General features: G+C 36.5%; 1 protein-coding gene across 3 annotated transcripts in view; it reads left to right on the forward strand.

Annotated features, from left to right (window-relative positions):
• TXNDC16 (thioredoxin domain containing 16) overlaps window positions 1-25,130 on the forward strand; it is a 130,532-nt gene that overhangs the window by 13,182 nt on the left and 92,220 nt on the right. For all 3 annotated transcript variants that reach the window (XM_039469220.2, XM_074393931.1, XM_039469221.2), the window contains exons 5-8: window positions 2,556-2,629; window positions 3,397-3,471; window positions 18,393-18,514; window positions 23,117-23,207. In XM_039469220.2, coding sequence (XP_039325154.1) covers window positions 2,556-2,629; window positions 3,397-3,471; window positions 18,393-18,514; window positions 23,117-23,207 — 362 coding nt within the window. The remainder of the gene's footprint in view (window positions 1-2,555; window positions 2,630-3,396; window positions 3,472-18,392; window positions 18,515-23,116; window positions 23,208-25,130) is intronic.

Here is a 25,130-nt window from a genome sequence, read left to right on the forward strand (position 1 = left end):
TGGGAAAGATTTCACAAAAATCAGCATTTAAGATTGTTTCAGAAGTTTGCAAGAGGCAGAGGTGGATGAAAAATATACTAAAATACAAATGGACTATATATTCTAGTCAAGACAATGAATGTCAAGCTGGATACAATAACCCAAGACAGCTGTATGGTATGTAGAAATGCTTCCAAAATAAAGGCTTCAGAAATCATCAAAATAAATGAAGGAAAAAATATATATTATACAAGTGATAACCAAAAGAAATCTAGTGTAGCTATATTACTATATCAAAGTAGATTTTAAACAAAAAGTCCTGTCATCCTTGACTTTTCTTTATCTCATAAGCAATACATGTACTACTTGGTTCTACTGTGAGAACTTTTCAAATCTGACTACTTCCTATACTTTCGTTTTTACTTCTTCCTACCATCTCTTCTCACTGGGGAAACCACACTAGCCTCCCAGTAATTGGCCTTTCTCCCTTCACTTTATCCCTTGACAGACTCTTCTCCATATGTAGCCAGATGTGTCAGGATACATCACTACCATGCTGAGAAAGTCCTTTGATTACAGTTATGATCAATTAGAAACTTTTGAATATTGTGGACACTGGCTTTGTCTCTGATCTCATTTTCTGACCTTCTACTTTATTCAGTTCTTTCTTAATACATAGTGGTCATCTTTCTGTTATTTGAACCTGCTAGAGGTGCTGTTACCACAGGGCCTTTGCAGATATTTTACCCTCTACTTAGAACTCATCTCTTTTACTTACTTGTATGTTTGTATGAATTACTCCATTTCTTCAGTTCTTTGTGCAAATGTCACCTTTTCAGAGATACCTTCCTTACCCTATCACATGCTATCCCCTTAGAACTTTTTGTTTATAGAACTGAATGCTACATGTTAATAAATGTTTAAATTGTCTCTCCTTTTAGAATATAAGTTCTAAAGCTAAATATTTTTATTTGTAACTTACCTGTACCCCAAGTGACTAGAACAGTGACTGACATATGGTAGACATTCAAGTATTTTGAATTGATGAATGAATGGACACATCTATTGTCATAATACCAGCCACCCTGATGCTCTAACTTAAAATTTTTTAAAATTACATATTAAAATTTATGTTTTGGTTATGGCTATACTCTGACTTTAACCCTGATTCTCTGTTTCTGGTTTCTTAGTGTCAGTTCCGGTTTTGTAGCTTTTTAAACAATTGTTGCTTTCCCAATTGTTATTCTTCTTCTTCAAATTCTATTAAAATTAAATTGAACAAGAAAATCCCCTCTTAAAAGAGACAAAAAACCTTAGCAAATACAAAACAAAATAACTGTTCTTCTAGTCTTAGTTTTGGTTAATGTTGGTGGCTACCTATTAGCCCCATCTAGAAACGCCTTCATTCTGTTTTTCTCTTTCCTCTCCTCCTCTATCCCAATCTGCATGTACACACTCAGTCTTCTCCCTAGTTTTACGTATTGTATTTGTAAAAAGCCTTTTGAATCTCTTCTGTCCTTTTTTGGCTTTACTTGTGGTTCAAGTCATCTGTGACCTATACTAATATGATATTCTTTTAAACTCTCTCCTTATCTTTGTGTTCTTTTGCTTTCTGTTGTATCTTCACGTTGTTGCCAAGATTGTTGTTGTATATTTTTTTCATGTAGAGTTCACAGGCATCCCCAAACTTTTTACACAGGGGGCCAGTTCACTGTCCCTCGGATCGTTGGAGGGCCACCACATACTGTGCTCCTCTCACTGACCACCAATGAAAGAGGTGCCCCTTCCTGAAGTGCGGCAGGAGCCGGATAAATGGCCTCAGGGGGCCGTAGTTTGGGGACGCCTGGTTCAGAGTATCAGCTATCCAGGGCTGGTATGGCTGGTCTGACATTATCATTGACTTAGTTCGTTCTTTCTGTTGGACCATCCTTAGCAAGTAGTGTTTTTAAAGAAGCCTTATGGTCCATGATTGCTGTTGGTACTCCAGCTGCCTTGTCTATTTTTGGTCAAGGAGAAGTGAAAAGAGGGAAATTATCTGTCAGCCCGCTTTTAAGAGCCTTTTAGGAGTTCCAACCAAGTGACTCCTCCTAACACCATTTAGCCATTGCAGGCTGTTGGGGAGGCTGGGAAAGCCTTTTAATGGAACATTTGCTTTTAGCAAAGTTCTGTTAGTAAACAAAATGGAAGGATGGATTTTGGGTGGGAAACCGGCAGTATCTGCTATCTCTGTGTTCTGCCTGCTGAGATCCTTTCATGATCCCAAGTTAGCGCTCACTTTTGTTCTTCCTGGCTTTTGCTCATACTTTTTGTCTTGCCTTAAATGTGTCCTTCCTTTTCTACCTGGTTACCACCTACTTGTTCCCTAAGATTTAATTCAGAAATAGTGCCTTTCTCTGGGTTATCTCATGCACTTAAATATGTGAGCAATTATAGCATACAAATCAGAAAAAAAAACCATAAAGTACAAAATTTGACCTGGAAACAAGCTGTAATGTTTAATTTTCCTTCTTGTTTCCCTAACCAAGAAATGTGACCTTTTGATACCTATGCTAAACCTTAAGTATACTCTTTTAAAGGTTAATTGTGTCAAAGAAGAAACATCAAGATACTGTGGAAAAGAAAAGGATTTGATGAAAGCATATTTATTCAAGTAAGCTATTTTTCTGAGTGTATTGAACAAATTAAGTCTATACTCCTAGAATATTCAAATATGTAAAATATCCCTGAGCTAGAATAAAGTTGTATGTAGTGGGAATCATGTAAAGTGTAACAAAAAGTTCAAGTAATAGATTTGTTACCTAACCTCTCTGTATTTTAACTTCCTTATTTATAAAATGGAGAGTAATACCTACCTCACAAGGTTGTTTTGGGACACTCTTGTGTAAGCTCCTAAACAAATGCCTGGTAAGCAAGTGCTTATCAAATTTAATGTTCTTGGTAGATATGTCTGGTCCATATTTGGGTGTGAAATAAATGTACTTTATATTTTGAGAGATCTGCCAATCTCTCTGCACTTGGATTTGATCTACCTGAGGTTTCTGAAATCCTTAGGATTTGGCTGAGGAAATGGGGAGAGGTCTTGCTTTCTCAGATACCTTCAGAGGATACTTCTTTTTCCTTCTTGCCTTCTTCCCAGCCCAATTTGGCTGGGGTGTGTGTGTGATGAGATTGGTAGGAATCCTTGTTTGAACTCATATTTTTTTCTAGTCTTTTTGCTAGGTCCAGAGACTAGGCTTTTCAAAGTTAATATGTTATTGAGAATGTATTATGTGCCAGGACTCTGGTAGGTATGTGGATAAAACACAAGCTGTAATATCAAAGACCTTTTAACCTAATGTATTTCATAGATAAGTAAATTGAATTCTAAGGAAATATTTCTGTGTTTTAAATGTGAATATGTTTTTAAACTTTTTATAGGGGCAACATACTGCTCAGAGAATTCCCTACTGACACCTTGTTTGATGTGAATGCCATTGTTGCTCATGTTCTCTTGTAAGTACAGGGGCTGTCCATTCATTTGTTTACTTGTTATCTATTGATTTTATTTTAAATAACCACAATTTGTAAATATTTCAGGGTTTTAACATTATATTTGTAGGCAACAATTTCACACAAATTACTAATCTATCTTCCCACATTGAAGATCTAAAATTTCTTTAATGGCAAAGGATACAGAAACATGAAGATACCTTTAAGAGTAGGAGATGACTCAGCAAGCCACATGGAGTGAAGTCCAACTGGAGGAGTGAAGATTTTGCCAGAAATCTTAGTTTATTGAGGCTGCTATAACAAAATGCCATAGACTGGGTGGCTTATAAACAACAGAAATTTGTTTTTCACAGTTCTGGAATCTGGAAGGTCCAAGATCAAAGTACTGGTACACAGATTTGGTATGGGATGATGGCTCATGGTTTATAGATGGTCAACTTTTCCCTGTGTCCTCACATAATGAAAGGGATGAGGGAGCTCTCTAAGGGTCTCTTTTATTAGGGCACTAATCTCATTCATGAGGACTCTGCCCTTATGACTTCCTAATATCATCACATTGGTAGTTAGGATTTCAGTATATGAATTTTGGGGAGACACAAACATTTAGACCATAGTACCACGTAGGAAGCTTATCTTTGTTTTTTGTTTGTTTGTTTTTGAAATGGGGTCTTACTCTGTCACCCAGGCTGGAGTGCAATGGCATGATCTTGGCTTCCTGCAATCACCACTTCCTAGGCTCAAGGATCCTCCCACCTCAGCCTCCTGTAGCTGGGACCACAGGCATGTGCCACTCATCTTTGTTATTCTCACAGGGATTTTTTAAGTACCTAGCTTTCTTCTTATCCCAGCTGGATTTCTTTCTGGATTCTCTAGCTCTGTGCCTGCTCAATTAGTACAGAAAGAGTTCATCCAAGCACATACCTGAGTGTTGACTGAGAGAGGAGGTTTAAGTTTTCTGGCATGGAATCTTTAGGCCAGGTATTTAGGTCTATCGGGAGTCCATTCCTGCAATCTACCCCTGAATTCAGTCTGATAATCTCTTTGGTCAGAAAGCTAGAAAATACGACTTGTTAAGAACACAGGTTTACATGGACTTTTCCAATTTAATGTTGTAAGCTTATTGTCCAGTAAGACCTTTGCCAACATTGGCTGTCTTTTTCTGCTTGGCTCTCTTCCTCTCTTAGCTACAAAAATTGGTAGTTTAACTCCTGGACATGCAAAGCTTATAGGTGAAAAGTTGTGCTTATCACTTTACAAATGTTCCAGTCCAAATAATATGTTAACAAAATGCCTTTAGAAATTCCTGGCAACCATGGACCCTGATACTTGCAGACTAATAAGCCAATTGTAATGAGCGAAAATGGTCTTTTGAGGAAGGAATTCTTTGGAATCCCTTTCCTGGGACAAACGGGTGACTATTTTGATGGTGGGGGCTCTCTGAAGCTTAGCAAAAAGTCCAAGTAATAGATAGGACATTTGTTCTCAGGAAGCTTACTAGTTTAGTTGTTTTTCCATTGGATACCTGATGACTATCTTTGACCCAGAAATGGGGTTGAAGAAACAGAAAAATAAGTCTTTTCATAAAGTATGAATCCAAATTTGACACCAAATCCTGGAGTGGCATGTCCACATTGAACAACTTGATGACAAGGTGATTTTGAAACCTCTGGCCATGGATATGGAGAGGCTGTCAGTTCTGAGGACCCTGTTAAAGAAACTGGTTAGCCTGCGAGGCTTATCTTATTCAGTCCTGCTTTGGTAGTGTCCTGTTCTTAGTGCTGTACTAATGCTGATTTATAGAACATGAATTCCACAAATAGATTATTCCCCATGTTCCTGCTGTGTGCCAGATACTTGTTAGACATTGGCTATAAAAAACAGAATGGGATGCGGTTTCTGTTCTTTAGGAATTTAGTGTTGCACAGGCAGATACAGAAACAAAATATTATTAGTATGTGGTAAGTAAAATAGTAGAAATATGTTTGCATAAGGGCTAGTGGATCCACAGAGAAGGGAATAGTTACTAATGTCTAGAATGAGGGTGGCTATTTATTAAGTGAGCTGGCGTCCTGAAGGAAGTGGCAGTTGCGTTGAGTGTTAAAGGGTAAGTGCTTGGTAAAGAAGGGGAAGGTGGGAAAAGCAAGAGGAACTTTGTGACAAAGACATAGAGCAGCCACGTTCAGTCTTTTCTTTGGCTTCCCTGGGCCACATTGGAAGAAGAATTGTCTTGGGCTACATGTAAAATATACAAATGACAGCCAATGAGCTAAAAAAAAAAAATCACAAAAATATCTCATAATATTTTAAGAAAGTTTTCAAATTTGTATTGGGCCACATTCAAAGCTGTCCTGGGCTGCATGCAGCCCATGAGCCACAGGTTGGACAAGCTTGTCATGGAAGTTAGAAATAGTTGGGAGAAGGTAGTTTTGCGAGAGTATAAAATGTGAAACAGGAGATAAGAGTAGAAACGTAGACATGGGATCAGAGGAAGCGAATTTTTGTTTTCTCTCTGTATAAGTTTAGGCTTTTGGGTAGTCACTGAAAAGTGAGGAGTCCAGATCCAGGCCAAAATCCTTATGTGATATTTTAGGCCTCACTATATGTAATTCCAAGGCTATGTGTGGCAAACCTCACAGGGGGAAGCTCCCCTCACCATCCCACACTTGGCACAGAAGCAATGCATTGCAGTTTTCTAGAGAAAATTGAGGTCAAGGACATAGGCCCATCCCTCTCCTAATCCTTTAGGCCCCATGCTTATATGTACGTCTGCATTCTTAGCCCAGCTGCCTCCACTTTGAGGCCTCCTTATCAGAGCCCTTGGCTAAGGTGCTTTTCTCCTCTTTGAGTCAGGGTCTTCCCACTCTTACCCCACATCCTTTTTGTTACCTCAAGTCCATGGGTCCATAAAGAAGTGGGGCCTGTTGTTTGGGACTCCTTGGAATGAGATGATTCCTTGTGTCTGCACTGCATCCACCTGATCCTTGCCTGTGGTCAATCCGATGGGTGAAAAATGTCACATTGTGGAGCCAGCATCTCTTTTTGCCTCTTGCTTGCACTTTCCTAGTAAGTGAATGAAATCTTGATTATTACTTTTAGTTCAGCTTGTTATTCTAATTGACCACTTGTAGGCAGGCAAGCGATGTGATCAGATTAGTATTTGAGAGATCATTCTGGTGGATGTGAGATACATCTGTGGAGTTTGAGCACATGTATAAATCATTCTGTGCCCACTGTATAATCTAGGAATCTATAGTCTAGGTAGGTTTCCTAGATTATACAGTGGGCACAGAATGCAAAGGGGGGATTTTCTTTTTAATGCTTAGGAGGTGAAGTTAGCTGGACTTGGTAATGGTTAATTTGGTAACGGTCAGTAAAACTACAAACTTGTTAATTCTTTATCTCTTTTCCTTCTTTCGTACCTCATGCTACCCAGATCTAGTATGATCACCATCTGAAATAGGCAAGGAAGAAATGCAAATTTACAGAGTATAAGTCTACTTTAACAAGAGTAACGTCCGTCATGTCTCAGTCCGGCATCTATAGGAATCTGAGCCCCTGAGTAGTATACATCGAGGTCTTGTCAACATATAGGTCAGCCAGGGAGCATTCTAGGGCAACACTACCACTTAAGAGAAGAAGCTGAGAGGAAAAAAATAAATGTCAAGGAAGTGGAATTCCAAAAAGGCAGTGTCCTCATTTTTGTTTAAAATTTAAGAAAATTACTTATATAAGACAGCATTTTATAAAATTTCCCAGTAATGATATTTACCATATTGAATAACTATGCCAAAGAGTATGCTGTCTCATAGCTGTACCTTGCAAACTGCCATTAGGAAAAAGCCTGTCTTCTTACTTTTGTATGGTAGAACCATCAGTTTGAAATACCCAGTGCCTGGCTAGCAGTTTTTTTTTTTCTCTGTTGTACTGTTAACAGTTGCATAGTATTCATAAAAATGGATTTGAATTGTTGCTTGACAACTTTTGCCTGTTTTATTATTATGTTTTAAACTTTATTTATTTTGGGGTGGGATCTTGCTGTGTTTCCCAGGCTGGAGTGCCTTGGCAATTCACAGGAGCAATCATAGCCCACTGTGGCCTCAAACTCCTAACCTGAAGGGATCCTTCCACCTCAGCCTCCTGAATAACTGGGAGTACAGGTGCACACCACCACACTCAGCTTAAACTTTGTTATTTTCTAACAACTCTCCTTATATAAAGCACAAACTGTAAACAATTTTTTCAAGTTTTTAATTGATCTTTTGCATTTCCCTATTGTGTTCTTAAAAAAATTATGTGATCAAATTTATTTTTTCTTTTTTGACTTCTGGATTTTAAGTTGTACTACCTTTCCCTTATTCCATTGTTATAAATAAATTCACCCATTTTTGGGATTTTAGTTGGTAGACTTTGTTTCTTAGAGCAGTTTTAGATGCATAGAAACTTGAAAAATTTACAGAAAGTTGAGCAGGTAGTACAGAGAATTCCCATGTGTCTCCTCCTTTATATATAGTTTTCCCTATTATTAACATTTTGCATTAGTGTGGTACAGTTGTTACAATTGATGAACAAATATTGACATACTATTATTAACTAAAGTACATAGTTTACATTAAAGTTCACTCTTTGCACAAATGTATGACACATTTCTATCATTAGTGTCATACAGAATAGATTCACTGCCCCAAAATGCCCTGTGCCTACTGATTCATCACTTACTCTCTCCCCTACAAACCTGTGCCTACTGATTCATCACTTCCTCTCTCCCCTACAAACTTCTGATCTTTTTTTTTTTTTTTTTTTTCTTTTTTTTGAGATGGAGTCTCGCTCTGTCACCAGGCTGGAGTACAGTGGTGCAATTTTGGCTCACTGCAACCTCCACCTCCCGGGTTCAAGCAATTCTCCTGCCTCAGCCTCCCAAGTAGCTGGGACTACAGGTGCATACCACCACGCCTCGCTGATTTTTTGCATTTTTAGTAGAGATGGGGTTTCACCGTGTTAGCCAGGATGGTCTCGATTTCGTGACCTCGTGATCTGCCCGCCTCAGCCTTCCAAAGTGCTGGGATTACAGGCGAGAGCCACCAGTGATCTTTTTACTATCTCTGTAGTTTTGTCTTTTCCAGATGTGATGTAGTAGACTCAATATACTATGTAGCCTTTTCAGCTTGAACTTTTTGAATTTAGTCATATTCATTTAAGGTTTCTGCATGTCTTTTCATGGCTTGATAGTTTATTTTTGTAATCATTGGATATTCTATTATATGGATATATCACAGTTTAATCATTTTTTCCTGAAAGACATCTTGGCTGCCAAGTTTTGGCAATTATGAATGAAGTTGCTATTAACTTCCGTATTTAGGTTTTTGTGTGGTCCTAAATTTCCAACTCCATTAGGTAAATACCAAAGGAGTGTGATTGCTGGACTGTATGGTAAGATTATATTTAGTTGTATAAGACACTGCTAGCTGCCTTCCAAAGTGGCTGTACCATTTTGCATTCCCACCAGCAATGAATGAAAGTTCCTGTTGTTCCACATCCTTGTCAGCATTTGGTATTGTCAATGGTCCATATTTTGGCTAGCATAATAGGTAAATAGTGGTATCTCTTTGTTGTTTTAATTTGCATTTCCCTGATGACATATGATATGGAGGACATATGCTTATTTTGCATTTGTCTGTCTTTGAAGAGATTTAGGTCTTTGGTTCATTTTTTAATTGGGTTGTTTGTTTTCTTATTATTGAGTTTTGTATATTTTGGATAACAGTCCTTTATCGGATATATTTTTTGCAAATATTTTCTTCCAGACAGGCTAGTTTGTGGCTTGTCTTTTCATTCTCTTTATTCTAGTAGTGTTTTAATGCTTTTTAAAAGAATATATGCCTGTACACTTAAATTTATTACTGGATATTTTATATGTTTTTTTCCTATTGTAAATGAATTCTTCCTTCTGTTATCTTCTAATACACAGAGACACACTGACATATACAGACATACCCTGATGTGTTCTTATATAATATATATTATATGTATATAAAATATACATGTTATCTATTATATAACAGGTATAACATATATACACATATATATATACCTAGATATTAGACATACACATACGTACACACACACACACACACACACACACACACACACACACACACATATATAGGTATTATATGTAATATATGTAATGGATATTATATATATATACACATATATATACACACATTTATATATACACATGCATATACCTAAGTATAATATATATACCGTATATTAAAGATTGATTTCTGCATGCTAATTTTGTGTCTTTTGACCTTATGGATTTTTATTATGAATTGAAAAATGAACTAGTTACAACTATTATCCTTATTAATAATAAGCAAAATAGTATTTCACTTATAAGGGTATTATTACTGTCACTTATTACTAAGCAGTTTTTTTCTGCTTATATTCTTGTCTGTTTTCTAAGATACTGTTACCTACTATAAGAAAATAGTTATATCGGCTGGGCGCGGTGGCTCAAGCCTGTAATCCCAGCACTTTGGGAGGCTGAGGCGGGTGGATCACAAGGTCAAGAGATCGAGACCATCCTGGTCAACATGGTGAAACCCCGTCTCTACTAAAAATACAAAAAATTAGCTGGGCATGGTGGTGCATGCCTGTAATACCAGCTACTCAGGAGGCTGAGGCAGGAGAATTGCCTGAACCCAGGAGGCGGAGATTGTGGTTAGCCGAGATCGCGCCATTACACTCCAGCCTGGGTAACAAGAGCGAAACTCTGTCTCAAAAAAAAAAAAAAAAAGAAAAAGAAAATAGTTATATCATGCATAATTCTTCTATATTTACATTTTATTAGGCAGCAAACAGACAAGTGAAAATTTACTGGCATTGCCTCTATTTACATAAATTGATTGACATACATGTTGAAATATATTAATTTTAGCTAGGCAGTTATTTTTGTCCTAAATCCACTACTTAGCCTAATACTCAATAAGGAGAAATATTTACAGATGTTTGGATTGTTCTCAAAATACTTGTTTATGAACTAAAAGCTTGTGTTAGGGAATATGTGTTACTTTATTTGGCTTGCTTTTTAAAAATGTGTAACCCATGCTATTTCTTTTTTCCCAAAGCCTTTGAATTTGTTCTTTAGTTAGAATGTTCTGCTTGAGACCAGTAACTTTCAGTTATACTTGAACTTTGCTACTTTGTCAACAGAAAAGGTCAGCGTTTTAGATAATTTGTTATTTTCAGAATATGGAATTGAAGAAAAATACTAAGTAAAATCTGAGATTAATTCTGATGGTACCTACCTGAAGATAATATCAGATCCTGCATGTTGAAGGCCAAGTCCCCAAGACTTCCCCCTACTTGAGATGCCAGTCACATAGGACAAAAGCTCCTATGCTTCTGTCTGAGCAGGTATAAATTGGGGTTCTCATGACTCCAGCAAGCCCCTCATCAGGCTTGGCTGTTTCCCTAGAGTGGCTCACAGAACTCAGGAAAACAATTATTTACATTTATTGGTTTGCAAAGGATACAGATGAAAAGATGCATGGGGCAGGGCACATGGGAAAGGGCATGGAACTTCCATGCTCTCCCCTGGTGTACCACCCTGCAAGAACTTCTGGGCGTTCTGCTATCTGAAAGTTCTTCAAACTCTGTCCCTTTGGGGTTTTATGGGGACTGTTAAGTAGATATGATTGATTAAACCATTGGCCATTGGTGATCAACTAACCTTCAGCCCCTCTCTCCTCCTCAGAGATTGGGGGTTGGAGCTAAAAAGTTCTAACCCTCTAATCATGACTTGGTCTTTTAGTGACTAGGCCTCATCCTGAAGCTATCTGTCAGCCATCAGTCAGCCCATTAGCATACACAAGACATCAGTTTGGTGGAGATTGTAAGGAAGGGGTTGGAGATCAAATATATATTTTATGGTATCACAGATAGGTTTTATTTTTCTTTGAATGGAGGCAGATGTCTCTTGGAGAAGTGGAAACAAGCCTGGAATGGGAATTCTCCATTTTTCTATCTTTCTAGATTTTATCTTCAGGAGACTTGGTCTGTGTAGGGGCACTGGGAGAGCCACGCAGGATTTCCTTCTAACAGGGGCACATGTAAATGCATATATTATGCATGTATGTGGTGTAAATATTACAAGATTTCACAAAAACTGATCATATTGGTTGATAGGAATGGTATGGGGAAGCTGGGGGTAGAGGAGGAAGGACTTTTAGGTAGATTCTTTAGTCTTTAACTTTTTTGCTACCTTTTGTGTTTTGAACCATATAAAAGTATTACTATTTTGCAAAATAAATGAAATTTAAATTAAAAATGAGAATTTGGATTTATAGTCTAAAAAATTCTTAACTCTGCTTTCCAAATATACAAAGTAAAAAGTGGTGGAATTGAGTGGTTCATTTACTATGTGAGGAAAATTTTACTTCCCAGCTTCCAGATGGGGTTAAGAATGGTAATAAAGTTGGCCCTCCACATTCACGGGTTCTGCATCTGTGTATTCAACTACATGGGGATCGAAAATATTTGAAAAAAATAATTAAATATTAACAGCAATAAAAAATACAAAATTTAAAATATAACTGCATAGCATTTACATTGTAGCAGATATTATACATAATTTAGAGATTATTTAAAGTATACAGGAAGATGTATGTAGGTTATAGCAAATTCTATGCCATTTTATATGGGACTTGAGCATCCATGGGTTTTGGTACCCAGGAATCAATCCTAGATTTCAATCCCATGAGGATACTAAGAGATGATTGTATTTAGAAAAGGAAAGTAACAACTAATTTTTATTGATTGAGAATATGAGCAATTTATAGTTATTTTTCTTATTCTTATGTGTTATACTTGCAGCCCCATGAGATTATTGTAATGATCAAAATAACATGTGAGAATAACATTATGGATTTTGCCCAGTGCTCTAAAATGTTATTTTTTTTTCTATATAAATGCAGGAAGTTTCATGTATTAGTTAAGAAAAAAATGCTGGGCATGGTAACTCATGCCTATAATCCCAGCACTTTGGGAGGCCAAGGCAGGCAGATCACAAGGTCAGTAGTTTGAGACCAGCCTGGCCAATATGGTGAAACCCTGTATCTACTAAAAATACAAAAATTAGCTGGACATGGTGGTGGGCGCCTGTAATCCCAGCTACTTGGAAGGCTGAGGCAGGAGAATCGTTTGAACCCAGGAAATGGAGGTGGCAGTGAGCCGAGATTGTCCCACTGCGCTCCAGCCTGGGCGACCCAGTGAGACTCCGTCTCAAAAATAAAGGAGAAAACAAATGTGAGTTCATGGTGTGGCAGTTGGTGGGGATATTTGCCATGAGGCAGCAGTTGCAAAGAAAGGCTAGTCTTCTTTTTTTTTTTTTAATTGAGAAGGAGTTTTGCTCTTGTTGCCCAGGCTAGAGTGCAATGGTACGATTTCAGTTCACTGCAACCCCTGCCTCCTGGGTTCAAGCAGTTCTCCTGCCTCAGCCTCCTGAGTAGCTGGGTTTACAGGTGCCTGCCACCATGCCTGGCTAATTTTTTGTATTTTTAGTAGAAGCGGGGTTTCAACATGTTAGCCAGGCTGGTCTTGAACTCCTGATCTCAGGTGATCCATCCGCCTTGACCTCCCAAAGTGCTGGGATTACAGGAGTGAGATATTGCACCCAGCCCATTCCTTTTTACCTGAACTCATTGTTGACTCCTAAGAATCCTCAAGACAGGTGAGGTGGCTCATACTATAATCCCAGCACTTTGGAAGGCTAAGGAAAGAGGATCACTTGAGGCCAGGAGATCAAAACCAGCTTGGGCAATATAAGGAGACCCCAATCTCTACAAAAAAAATTTTAGAAATTAGCCAGGCAGGATGATGCATGCCTGCTGTCCTAGTTACTTGGACTGAGGCAGAGACAGGAGAATGGCTTGAGCCCAGAAGTTCGAGGCTGCAGTGAACTATGATTTTGCCACTCATCCTGTGTGACTGAGCAAGACCTTCCAAAAAAAAAAAATAAATCAATCAAAAGTTGCAAAAGAAAAAAAAAATCATCAAATGATGCAAAAAGAAAAGAAAGTGAAATCTCATTAACTCTTTATTGAGATATGGTACTTCTTCTTGTGACAATACTGTATTTTGTCAGAAAATAGAAGTTCCTTTTCCTTGAATATACTACTCATAATATGAACTTCAAATATTAGAAGAATTATTTTTAACTGTCATAGTTTCTACTGGTATTTTATTCTTTAACATGTTGTTGCAGAGTGTAAGGATTGAGTGTTTAGGCATTGTTACTGTAGAACCTCTGGGGAAAGTTAGTTTTAGAAGTGTCTTCCTCTAAAACTCCTAAACTGTGCCTATGCTATTGCTCATTCTTTTGTGTATATCAGATTTGTTTCTATACAATATTGTCAGGTGGGTTCCTGTTTGAAAATGCAGTGCTTTTTACTGGGAAAGTGTAAGAAAAAAAATGCTTTTCTTGGATTTGAATTCCTCACAGCTCTGTTAATTGGTATTAATGATTATATCTCCAAACTGTGAATTTTTAGACAAAGTGCTCCTACCAGTACATACGTGGTACATGACATATATTAGGTGCTAAAATATTGGATTTGTGGATGATGAATTTGGAACTTTCACTTTTTGGTTGTTAAAAATGAGAAGACCACAAAATCCTCTTAAGTTTTAAGCTCATAAAATTGTTGCTGGTAATTACAGTTTTATAAGAAGCAAGTTAATAGGAGAACATATAATTTATGACAGAAGACTAAGACTGTTATTTGCCAACTTTATTACTGTACTCTTTTTTTTTTTTTTTTTTTTTTGAGACGGAGTTTCGCTCTTGTTGCCCAGGCTGGAGTGCAATGGCGCGATCTCGGCTCACCGCAACCTCCGCCTCCTGGGTTCAGGCAATTCTCCTGCCTCAGCCTCCTGAGTAGCTGGGATTACAGGCACGCGCCATCATGCCCAGCTAATGTTTAGTATTTTTAGTAGAGACAGGGTTTCACCATGTTGACCAGGATGGTCTCGATCTCTTGACCTCGTGATCCACCCGCCTCGGCTTCCCAAAGTGCTGGGATTACAGGCTTGAGCCACCGCGCCCGGCCTACTGTACTCTTAAGAGGTGGCTTCTACCTGTTGGCTTGTTTTTAATCTGTGTTAATTTAGAAAATACTTAATAAAAGACTTTGGGATATTTCTTTTTGTATGTGAATCTGCCCAGACATAGTATACAGTTATTAATTTGGTTAAAAGTAATTTCTTTCTCTCTCTTTTTTTTTCTGGGGATTTTGGTATGCTAAAACATTTACATTTTCCTTTTTATTGGATTCTGAGAATTCAAATGATGACAGAAATGTACTACAAAAATTGTCCCTATCTCAAAAAATACTGAGTTGCCTGCTGCTCTAGAAGTACGGTCAGATAGACCCTTTGTTTTTCTTTCCGACACCCACTCAATTTTTGGCCAGATATCTTACCTACCTAGTAGTTATTGCAGAGAAATCTCAGGAAAAGCATGCCAAAGAAAAGGAGGGTCCATACAGGAAGAACTGTAGTTAGAGCAGCCCCAGGCTGTTTTACCCCATCAACAGAGCAAGAAAATCTCAAGAGAGACTTTTCCTTTAACCCATTTTTGTCAGTATTTCTCCTCTTTGGAAATGGAGTAAAGGAGCAAAGGCTGTGGAATGGATTCTCATATTCTGAAAATTAATGTATTAAGGAATATATTAAAGTGAGGAAGCCATTGGGAAAAATCATAGAGATCATTAAATTATGAATGTCATTAGTTTTGGTTATTATTATGTCATGGATAATGACTACTTAATGAGCTTTGGGACATTAGGCAGGGTAACCTCTTTAAGCCCCATGACCTTATCTTTAAAATGGGGTTAATGATGGTACTGCTTTCAGTTGGTTGCCATGAAAATTAAATAAGACATAGTGCATTGCTGAGGGTTTTTACTTATAAGCCCTAGAATCTGGGTCTGACTGGCTTAAGCAGAAAAGGATTTGGAGTGGATATAGGAAATCTCAACCTTGCTAGAAGGGCTGGAGAACTGGACTCAAAGGTTAGACAGCTCTGCATTACAGTGAAAATTATGACACAGACTGAGTCTGAGGAGGACAGCTGCATTATTGCTGAGCATTGGATGCTACAGCTTGCATCCCTTGCACTGGGGCTGTGACTAACACTTGTCATTGCTACCTTTGAAGCCAGCTGTTACTGCCACTGCTTCTTGAAATAATTCTTAACGTGGCTTGTTGTTGGTATCACTTGCTCCTGCTTCAGAATCTCAGGCAGGTGATTCTTTGTCAGATAGTCATGCTTTGTAACAGGGAGCCTGGGAAAGCAAGGTTATGATAGTATCAGCTTTCACTTGGGCTCTCCTACTGTGAAGACGTAGAAAACTGGACAAAGCACAAGGGAGTTGACATCTCCCCAAATTGATAAATTGCCACTACTTATAAAGTGCTTAATACTATGCCTGGCATGTGTTAAGTACCTAATAAATATTTGCCAGTCTTTATTGCAAACAATGGTTAGGGATTGTTGTATACTCAGACTTAATTTTTGAAGCAAATGGATTGGAGATAGTAAAACAATAAAAGTCATTACTAGGTGAATGTAATTTCCAAGCCTAGAATTTATATGGTAGTCCAATTAAACTTACTAGATTGTACCTCTCAACTGTTTTGAAGTAACTGAAGGGTGATTCTGGACTGGCTAGCTAAAATGTATAGGCAGCCAATAGCCCAGCTTGCCACTGAGACTCCATTGCCATTCTTTAGTTGCTAGCTTTCCACCTGGTTTCCCATTTTTATGAGTGGTCAGTAATATAGTTTAGAAAATCCTGGCCTTGATGTCAGACGCTCTACCAGCAGTTAGAAGTATGATATAGAGTAGGTTACTTAGTCTCTCAGATTGTTGCCTGTGTGTGAATATGTGTGTAATAATGTTGCACAAGTATTGTTGAGAGGTTAAATGAAAACTGGAAAATATCTAGCACATAATGAATACTGCCCAGTACATATTTCTTATAAAAACAAAACAGCCCTGGGAATGATAGAAGATCAAGTTTTACATTTCTTTTAAAAAGTGGAAGAAATGTGTAATGAATGGGTAAATATTTAAGCCAGTGTAATTTAGGGCAGTGCTTTCAGGGTGCCCACTAAATGGAAATATTTTTATAGTAATACTAAGGCATTATTTGACTTTTTCATTTTCATTCTCTCATGAATGGGGTTTCTAGAGGCTACCTGATGTGTGATGTCACAACAGATTGCATACAGGAGCAGAAATGAAAATCCAGCTGTCTTCTATTTAGTCCGATGTTAAAGATATTTGCAAAAATATAAAACAATACCACTCTTCTCACTAAGTGTTCCTTTGATTTTGGAAATTTTAGTTGTTTTTTTTTTAAGAAAGTTTTTATGTTAACATGTAATGGTGTTTATTTTTAAAAGAGTTAATAAGGTTTTTATGTTAACATGTAATGGTGTTTATTTTTAAAAGAGTTGATACATATTTTTAAATTTTTGTTTTAATTTCTATTTTGGCAACTATGGGTAAAGATAACTTACATAAACAAAAGTTCCTTGAGGAACACAATAATTTTAAAGGATGTAAGTTTTCTGAGACCAAAAAGTTTGAGAACTACTGTATTAGGAAAAACTTTAAGAGGAAACTTTGTTTGACTAATTTATTTGAAGTATTTGAGTGAACCTTTGTTTATTTAAGTATGTGGATCTGCAACATGAAAATTTTAAAACATTTTCAAAAAGTTTTAAAGTTTAGCCTATCAAAAAAGTACACTTATGCACATGGGGATTAAGTGGAATGAGTTGTTAGGAATAGAGAATTTATACAGAAGTAGACAACTTTTAAAAAGGGATAATTTTGGATGAAGAAATAAGATCAGTCGGTCTGATTTATACATTGAAAGGATGATTCAGAAGAATTATGGTCTAGTGGAAAGATTAGTGGACTAGGATTGAAAACACCTGTTTTGTATTCTGTCCCTAGCTTCTTGATCCAATAAATGTGTTTTTGGGTAAGCTTTTAAGTGTTTTGAACTTCCATTTCTTCAAATAAAGAATGGGAGTAAATAATTCCTACCCTCTTTTTCTTTCATCCATTCAACAAATATTTATTGAATATCTACAGTGCACTAGGCACTATTATAAGTTTTTACAGGTATAGTGATAAAATATGCAAGATCCTTGCCTCAAGGGCATGAGGATTTAATAAACAAGGTGGGGATAAACAAGAAAATAAATATATAGATAATTATAAATTGTAATAAGTACTATAAGTAATCAACTAGTGAAATGAGAGGAAAATGCTATAGGCTTACTTACATAGGACCAACAGAAAAGACTTCTCTGAGGCAACGATGTTTAATCTGAGATCATATTTATGAAATGGAGCAAAAGGAATAGCTTCCAGCAAAGAAGAATGTGTGCAGAGGCTCTGAGGTTTGCCTAGAATGTTGTAAACATGAAGAATGGTAGAACAAAATGAGGTTGGAGAGATAGATAAGGTCTAGGTCGTGTAGGACCTTATAGGCCATGCAAAGAAGCCTGCTGTTTAGGTATGTGAAGGGCTTAAATGTGTTCAAGCTGAGAGATCTGTGTGGGATTATTTGGCTAGACTAGGATGTTAGCGAATGCAGTTTTAATCTGTTGAGACTGTTGTCATAGAGAATACCATTTCTCACAACTGTCCATGGTTGATGTTCTCAGAGACAGAGTAAAGATCTGGAGAGTGATTCTAATCTAGTATTATTAAAATGCTTACGTTATTGCTACTAATAATTTGTTCAATGGATATCTGTTTCTCTTTTGGTTAGGTTGTTAAAAGAAGTGTGGTGCAACTAGATATCAGATTTTTCTACTAATTATATCTGTATTTATTTCAGTGCTCTTCTTTTTAATGAAGTGAAATACATTACCAACCTGGAAGACCTTCAAAACATAGAAAATGCTCTGAAAGGAAAAGCAAATATTGTATTCTCATATGTAAGAGCCATTGGAATACCAGGTATTCCTTAACTTTTGCTTTAATCTTTGCTGTGCCTCTGTACTCACGTCTGTTGAAGTACTTAAAATAGTGTGTTTTCTGACTACATTCTTAATATTTAAAATAAATCTAAAGCATCTTTACTATTAGGCTGTTTTTCTTTAAATGGGCAGCATAATATAGAGGGAGGTTGAACATGGACTTTCTAGGTTAGACGAGCTGCCAAACTGATTACTTGTAGTGAGCCCTTGGACAAGTTACTTAACTGCAGTTTCCTAGTGATTACGATGGGGAAAATAAATTGTGCCTACCTTAGTGTTATTGTGCGAATCAAATGAATTTGAATAATTAAAATGGTTTCTGGAGTATAATAGGTGCTCTGAAAGTGTTAGCTATTTCTTTTTGGTTTCCGTTTAGTACTCCTGTACCTGGCATAGCAGTTACCAGTATTCAATATATAATGTTGACTAGCTTAGACTGGAAGGAGCAAAGGTAGAGTAAGGGAGAAAAATAGGAAGTTATTGCAATAAATCAAGCAAGAGATGATGCTGGGTGGCTTGGACTAGGGTGACGGCAATGGAGGTGGCAACAAATTTGAATTTTAGCAGTGTTTGGAAAGTAAAGCTAACTGGGTTTGCTCATCCATTGGATATAGATTGAGAAATAATGACACAAGGGTGGTTCTGGGGTTTGGGCCTGAGCTACTTGAAAGGTGAAATTGATAGCATCTGAGGTTCAAAAGACTGGAAATAGATAGTCTGTTGAGGAAGCTCCTGGAATTCACTTTTTGACATCATCCTTGTGAAATACCCAGGAGATATTCAAGTAGAGATATCAACATGGTAGTTGGATATTAGTAGACTGCATTTTATGTTGGGAGAACAGATTAGGAATGTAAATGTGAGAAATAAAGCTGTGAGACCAGAAGAGATCACTGAGTGAGTCTAGATGAAAAAGAGAAGACTGAACCTATTAGATACTTCAACATTTACGGATTAGTACGGTAAGGAGGAACCAGTAAAGGAGACAGAATGAATGTTGTAGTGCCCAGTAAGCAAGGTAAAAATAGAGTTTTAAGGAAGAAAGCAGGAACGATTATGTTAAATGATGCTGAAAGGTTGATTAAGATCAGAAGTGGCAAGTGGCCATTATGCTTAGCAATGTGGAAGTTACTGGTGACCTTCACAAGCAGTGTCTGTATGCCTAATAGGAGGGGTATAAAACAGAATAGGTAGAGCGCAATTGAAGACTGTGAATACAGAGACTCCTTAGAGAAGTTTTGCTTTTGGGAAGGAGAAAAATGGGGCACTGGCTGGAAGAATACATGGGGTTAGGAGAAGAATTTTTTAAAAAGCATATGTATATGTTAACAAGAAAGATCCAGTAGAAAAGGGGAAATGCCTCACGTAGGAAAAAGGGGAGAACTGCTGGAGTAAAGTTTTCGAGTAGGCAAGAGGGGATGGAATCTAGCCAACAAGGGCAGGGGTTGTTCTTAGGTGGGAGCACAGAAGCTTCATCTCTGGTAACCAGAGGGATGAGAAAATATGGACATTCATGCAGCCAAGTGGGTAAATATGGTGCTAAGAGTTTATAAAGGTTTTTGGTTTATTTTTTAATTGGTTCTTTGTTCTCAGTGAAAAAGATAAAAATCTTCAGCTAGTTTGAGAGAAGAGTTGAGAGAGTTATTTCCAAGGCCTGGATATAAAGAGTGGTTGTTAGGCAGCAATAATAGTTAATATCAGCAATTTAAAGTGATACCGTTAGCACGGTGATGCTAGCTTGTTTTGGCTTCCCTCCCACTTTCCCTAGCTATGTTACCTTTTGCAGCTCTAAGTATAGAACAGGCAGAGCACTGACTTAACCTGGATTGTATTTTTGAACCTAAAAGATAGGGCAGGGGAATTATTACAAAGATTGCCCAGGAAATTTCCTCCTAATTAAGGAGGAAAGAGATCAGAGGGGGAAGACCTATGGATTGTAGGTCCTGCTGGGTTAGAATTGTGTGCTAAACAGAGTGAGCTGGAGTTGTGTGTTTGTGTGGGGCAGGAGGCTAGATATGGAGATTATGGAGGGGATTGCAGTAATTGGCAATTACAAGATGTAGAGTTAGTGGTTAAGATATGATTGAAGAAAGGTGACTGGAGTTAAGAAGGCCAACGCATGAGAGGCTAGGATTGAAAGGATTGTCTATGTGGATTATAAAATTCTCAAGGATTATGACAGGAGTAGTGTTAGAAAGAGAGACGGTGTGACAAAGGCTAAATTCTTCATGAATGACAGGGAGTGATCCTGGCTAGGGTGGTGGGTGACTCTAAGGTGGGGTGGTGAGTGGAATAATCTGATGATATGAAATTCAAGTGCTAGGGGAATATGTGGGAAATGGGAAAATTATTGTCTGGAAATGACAGTGAGGATAAAGGGGGAAATAAAATATGAAAAGTAGAAATCATCAAAGAAATACTTCCAGAAAATTTCCTGGAACTAAAGGATTTGAGCTTCCAGATGGAAAGGACCCATCAAGTCCCAGCATAGTGGATGACCACAGAGACACACTAAGACATCCCATTTTGAAATTTTAGAATATTAGTTAAAAAGACTATTCTAAGATATTCCAGAGGTGAAAGAAGAGTTTGCAGTTCAAGGATCAAGAATCAGAATGTCATTGAACTTCTTAAATTGCTGCACTAGAAATGTAAGGAAATGGAGCAGTGTTTTCAGAATTCTCAGGGGAAATGACTTGAACCTAGAATTCTGTGCCCAGCCAACTATAGTTAGTTGTGAAAATAAAATTAAGACACTTTCAGATGTTCAGGGCTGCAAAAGTTGTCTATTCCATATGTCCTCTCACAGGAAGGCATTAGATAATGGGCACAAGGAAGCGATAAAGAAGGCAATATTGGATAACAGGCAAAAGGACCCAACACAAGAGAGGGAATAAGAGAATCCTCAGGATGGCAATTGTGCAGCAGGCCAAGCAGCAAGAGTCCATATTGGGGCAAATAAGAAGACTCTGCAGAAATGTTTACAAGAGGATGGATTTGATAGTATACTTGATATATTTGAAGTCTTCAGAGAGTTAGACAGTTATGGAAGAGTTTAGGAAGAAATTAGGAAAAAAGTCAACAAATTTTTTTAAAAGATAGTTATAACTATAGTGAAGAAGTTGCTCAAAAAGGGAAAGTGGCTTAACTGTAAATTATATTTACTGAGTCAACAAAATAAATACTGGATGTTGATGTAATAATAGTTAGAACTGTATTGAGAGAGTTGGGATGGGACATGATTACATTTGTGGAGCTGAGTTTCAGAAAAGAGAACTAGTTTATCATCTTCCACAGTAGGAAGGCAACAGATAATAGTAATGTCATATATATATATATATATATATATATATATATACACACACACACACACACACACATATGTATAAAAGTATGTATATACTTATATAAGTATATATATAGAATATATAATATTCTATTCAGAATAGAAATATATATACTTATATACATATATACTTATATATATACACATATCACATTATATATAAGTATATGTGTATACTTATATATATGAATGTATACATGTATACGCATATATATGTATACATACATATTTATATGTATATGTGTGTATACACATACATTATATACATGTATGTATATACTTATATATGCATGTATATGTATATTTATGTATATACTTATGCATATATAAGTATATATAAACATACATATACATACATAAGTATATATAAACATATACATATATACATATATAAGTATATATAAACATATATACATATATAAGTGTATATACATATATACATACATAAGTATACATATGTATGTATATATACACTATAAAGTATATATACGTATATATGTATGTATATATACATGTATATACATCTATATATAAAGTATGTATATATACACTATAAAGTATATATACGTATATATGTATGTATACATGTATATACATCTATATATATAAAGTATGTATATACATATATACATATATATATGAAGTATGTATATACATATATATAAAATGTATATATACGTATATATGTATATATATAAAGTATGTATATGTGTGTGTGTGTGTGTGTGTGTATATAAAGAAACAAGAATTGAAATAAATAAGAAATAGAGTTGAAAGTGCTTGTTCCTTGGGAATTGGAAATGCAGTAGAGGATAGGGGAATGGCCGTTTTTCTTAATATGCCTTGTAAAATTATTTTCTTTCAGTATAAGTTTGATTTAGAAAACTAACCCACAACTAATATACACAGACACATACACAAATAAAACCTGACATGAAAGTTGTATGATGGATTCATATTCTCTTCCCTACTACTAGAAAGAAACTACCACAAATTTGTTGTATGTTATATTCTCAAGTAAAAGCTCATTTTCTATTCCCTCTGAATTCTTCTTTTACCTTTAACAGAATAGACTTTCTATAACTTCTTTTAACTGCCTGCATTTATCTGCAAAGTATTTTTCTTTAAATATAGTAGAACATAAAAGAGTGTAGGATAATATTCAGAATAGAGGTTTACATAGAGACACACAAGCTAACTCTTTCTGTCTCCCAACTCCTTTCATCTCTTCTTCAGAGCACAGAGCAGTCATGGAAGCCGCTTTTGTTTATGGGACTACATACCAATTTGTCTTAACCACAGAAATTGCCCTTTTGGAAAGTATTGGGTATGTATAAAAAGCACATGTCAACAATTTAAAGTTTTTTTTCCTTGCTCATTTTTTTCACATTACTTAGCATTTCCATTATATTCCCACAGCATGGGCTTATATGAAGGAATCATAGCAGATGTGAATATATGAATGTAGCCTGAAATCCTCTTTATTACTGTCGTCTGCTGTATTACAGTCTTAAAAAATACAGAATTCATGTTAGACTAAGGTAATGAAGGCGGTATGGTTAAGCCACAAGATGCAAGTGATCAAGTGGGATATCTTAGAAATGTATCTCCTACAGTGATCAAATAGGGGGTAAAAATAACAGCTTTCAAAATGAAGCTTCAGAAATTCTTTGTGAGTCTTTTATAAATTACTTTGTCATAATAATCTTAAATGTATTTAAGTAAAGTTTTTGAACAGAATGTTTGAATGTTTATTTTTCTTGTCTAGTTTACAATTTTAGGTAGAAGCCTACTTTGCATTCTTTTTGGCTGGCTACCTAGGGTTCAAGTTTTCTTTCTTTTTTTGACTTCAAAATGTTCTTCAGGAAAATTAATCCAAAACAGGGCAAAATGGTATTGTATGACCTTTTAATGCCATCCAAGAGTTTTTAATGAGCCCTCCTGCTGACCTCTCAGGAAATAGCAGCTATATGATATGCCACACACAAATGTTTAAAGCCAAGATGTTTTACAGCTCTACATTTAGAGGCCAGTGTATAGCAAACTGATAAGATGTAATAACTTTTGAGGGAATGGTAGTAGGCAGAGAAAAAAGTTTCTACAAAGAGAAGTTATGTTGTTATTGATCTGCATGACAGTAACCAGCATTCCTTTTTCCATTAGTCTCTCCTTATTTACCTGTCTCATTCTGCTGGTTCTCTCATTAATGAGTTAAATAAAATGGATGCATGCTCACTGTTTGTCTATTCTGCTGATTTCCCATTCTGGAATTGGGGGAAGCCTTGTTATTCTCCATACCACAGTGATTGCATGCTAGCCCCACAGTTTCTCTGAGGGTTAGTTGTTTGTATTCTTCTGTGTTACCAGCTTCTATATTTTTTAGTTAATGAATAATTGCAAATAATGGTGAATGGTGATATGCTTAAAACATAAAGAGGTGGTTATTTATTGGCAAGGTATAGGTCCTATTGTTTACCTTACACATCCTGTTCAGTAAGTTATACATATACATATATATAGTATATGTGTATATATAGTCTATTTACACACACACACACACACACACACACACACACACACACACACACAGAATATGTATATCTATTCTGAGACTAAAGCATGGTATTGTTGTGTAAGTTTTTTTTTGTTTTCCTATTTTTTAAATGGGAATTTAAAAATGCAGTTATCTTCTTACCCTGTTTTTCATTTGCTTCTTATCCTGTTTTTCATTTTCATGAGTATATGATGTATTGGGGAAGTTTCGATTATCATTTCTTCATGGATAACAAGATGGTGATGAGTCATCCCTGGACCTGAGGTGACAGGGAAAGATTATGGATTCTGAATACAGTGGTGCCGTGATGTTACTTCTGGATAAACTAGTTGGCTATTTGGGTTGTCTCCTTATAGGAGTGAAGTGAATTTCACTTGTTAGTTCTTTCATTCAGCAAATATTTATTGAATGCCTTCTGTGTAATGTAGATGCTATGCTAGTTTCTGGCATTATAATATCAGTTCAGGCTAGTATATTAATTGCTGTATCATATTCAATCTGAGTGTGTTTGAAGTTATATGTCAGTTAAGAAAGGTGCCTGTGATAGGTAGTAAAAGAGATAGCATGCCTTAGACTCCAGTACTTTCTGCTACTTCTGTATATTCCCTTCCTAAAGAATCTATGGGCCAAGAAGGGTATTATCCATGCCCCATCCATATCACAATCAAGTAAATCAGAGGTGGGCATTTGACCTAG

Source organism: Saimiri boliviensis, chromosome 2 (assembly GCF_048565385.1).
Source record: "Saimiri boliviensis isolate mSaiBol1 chromosome 2, mSaiBol1.pri, whole genome shotgun sequence".
Lineage (NCBI taxonomy): Eukaryota > Metazoa > Chordata > Mammalia > Primates > Cebidae > Saimiri > Saimiri boliviensis.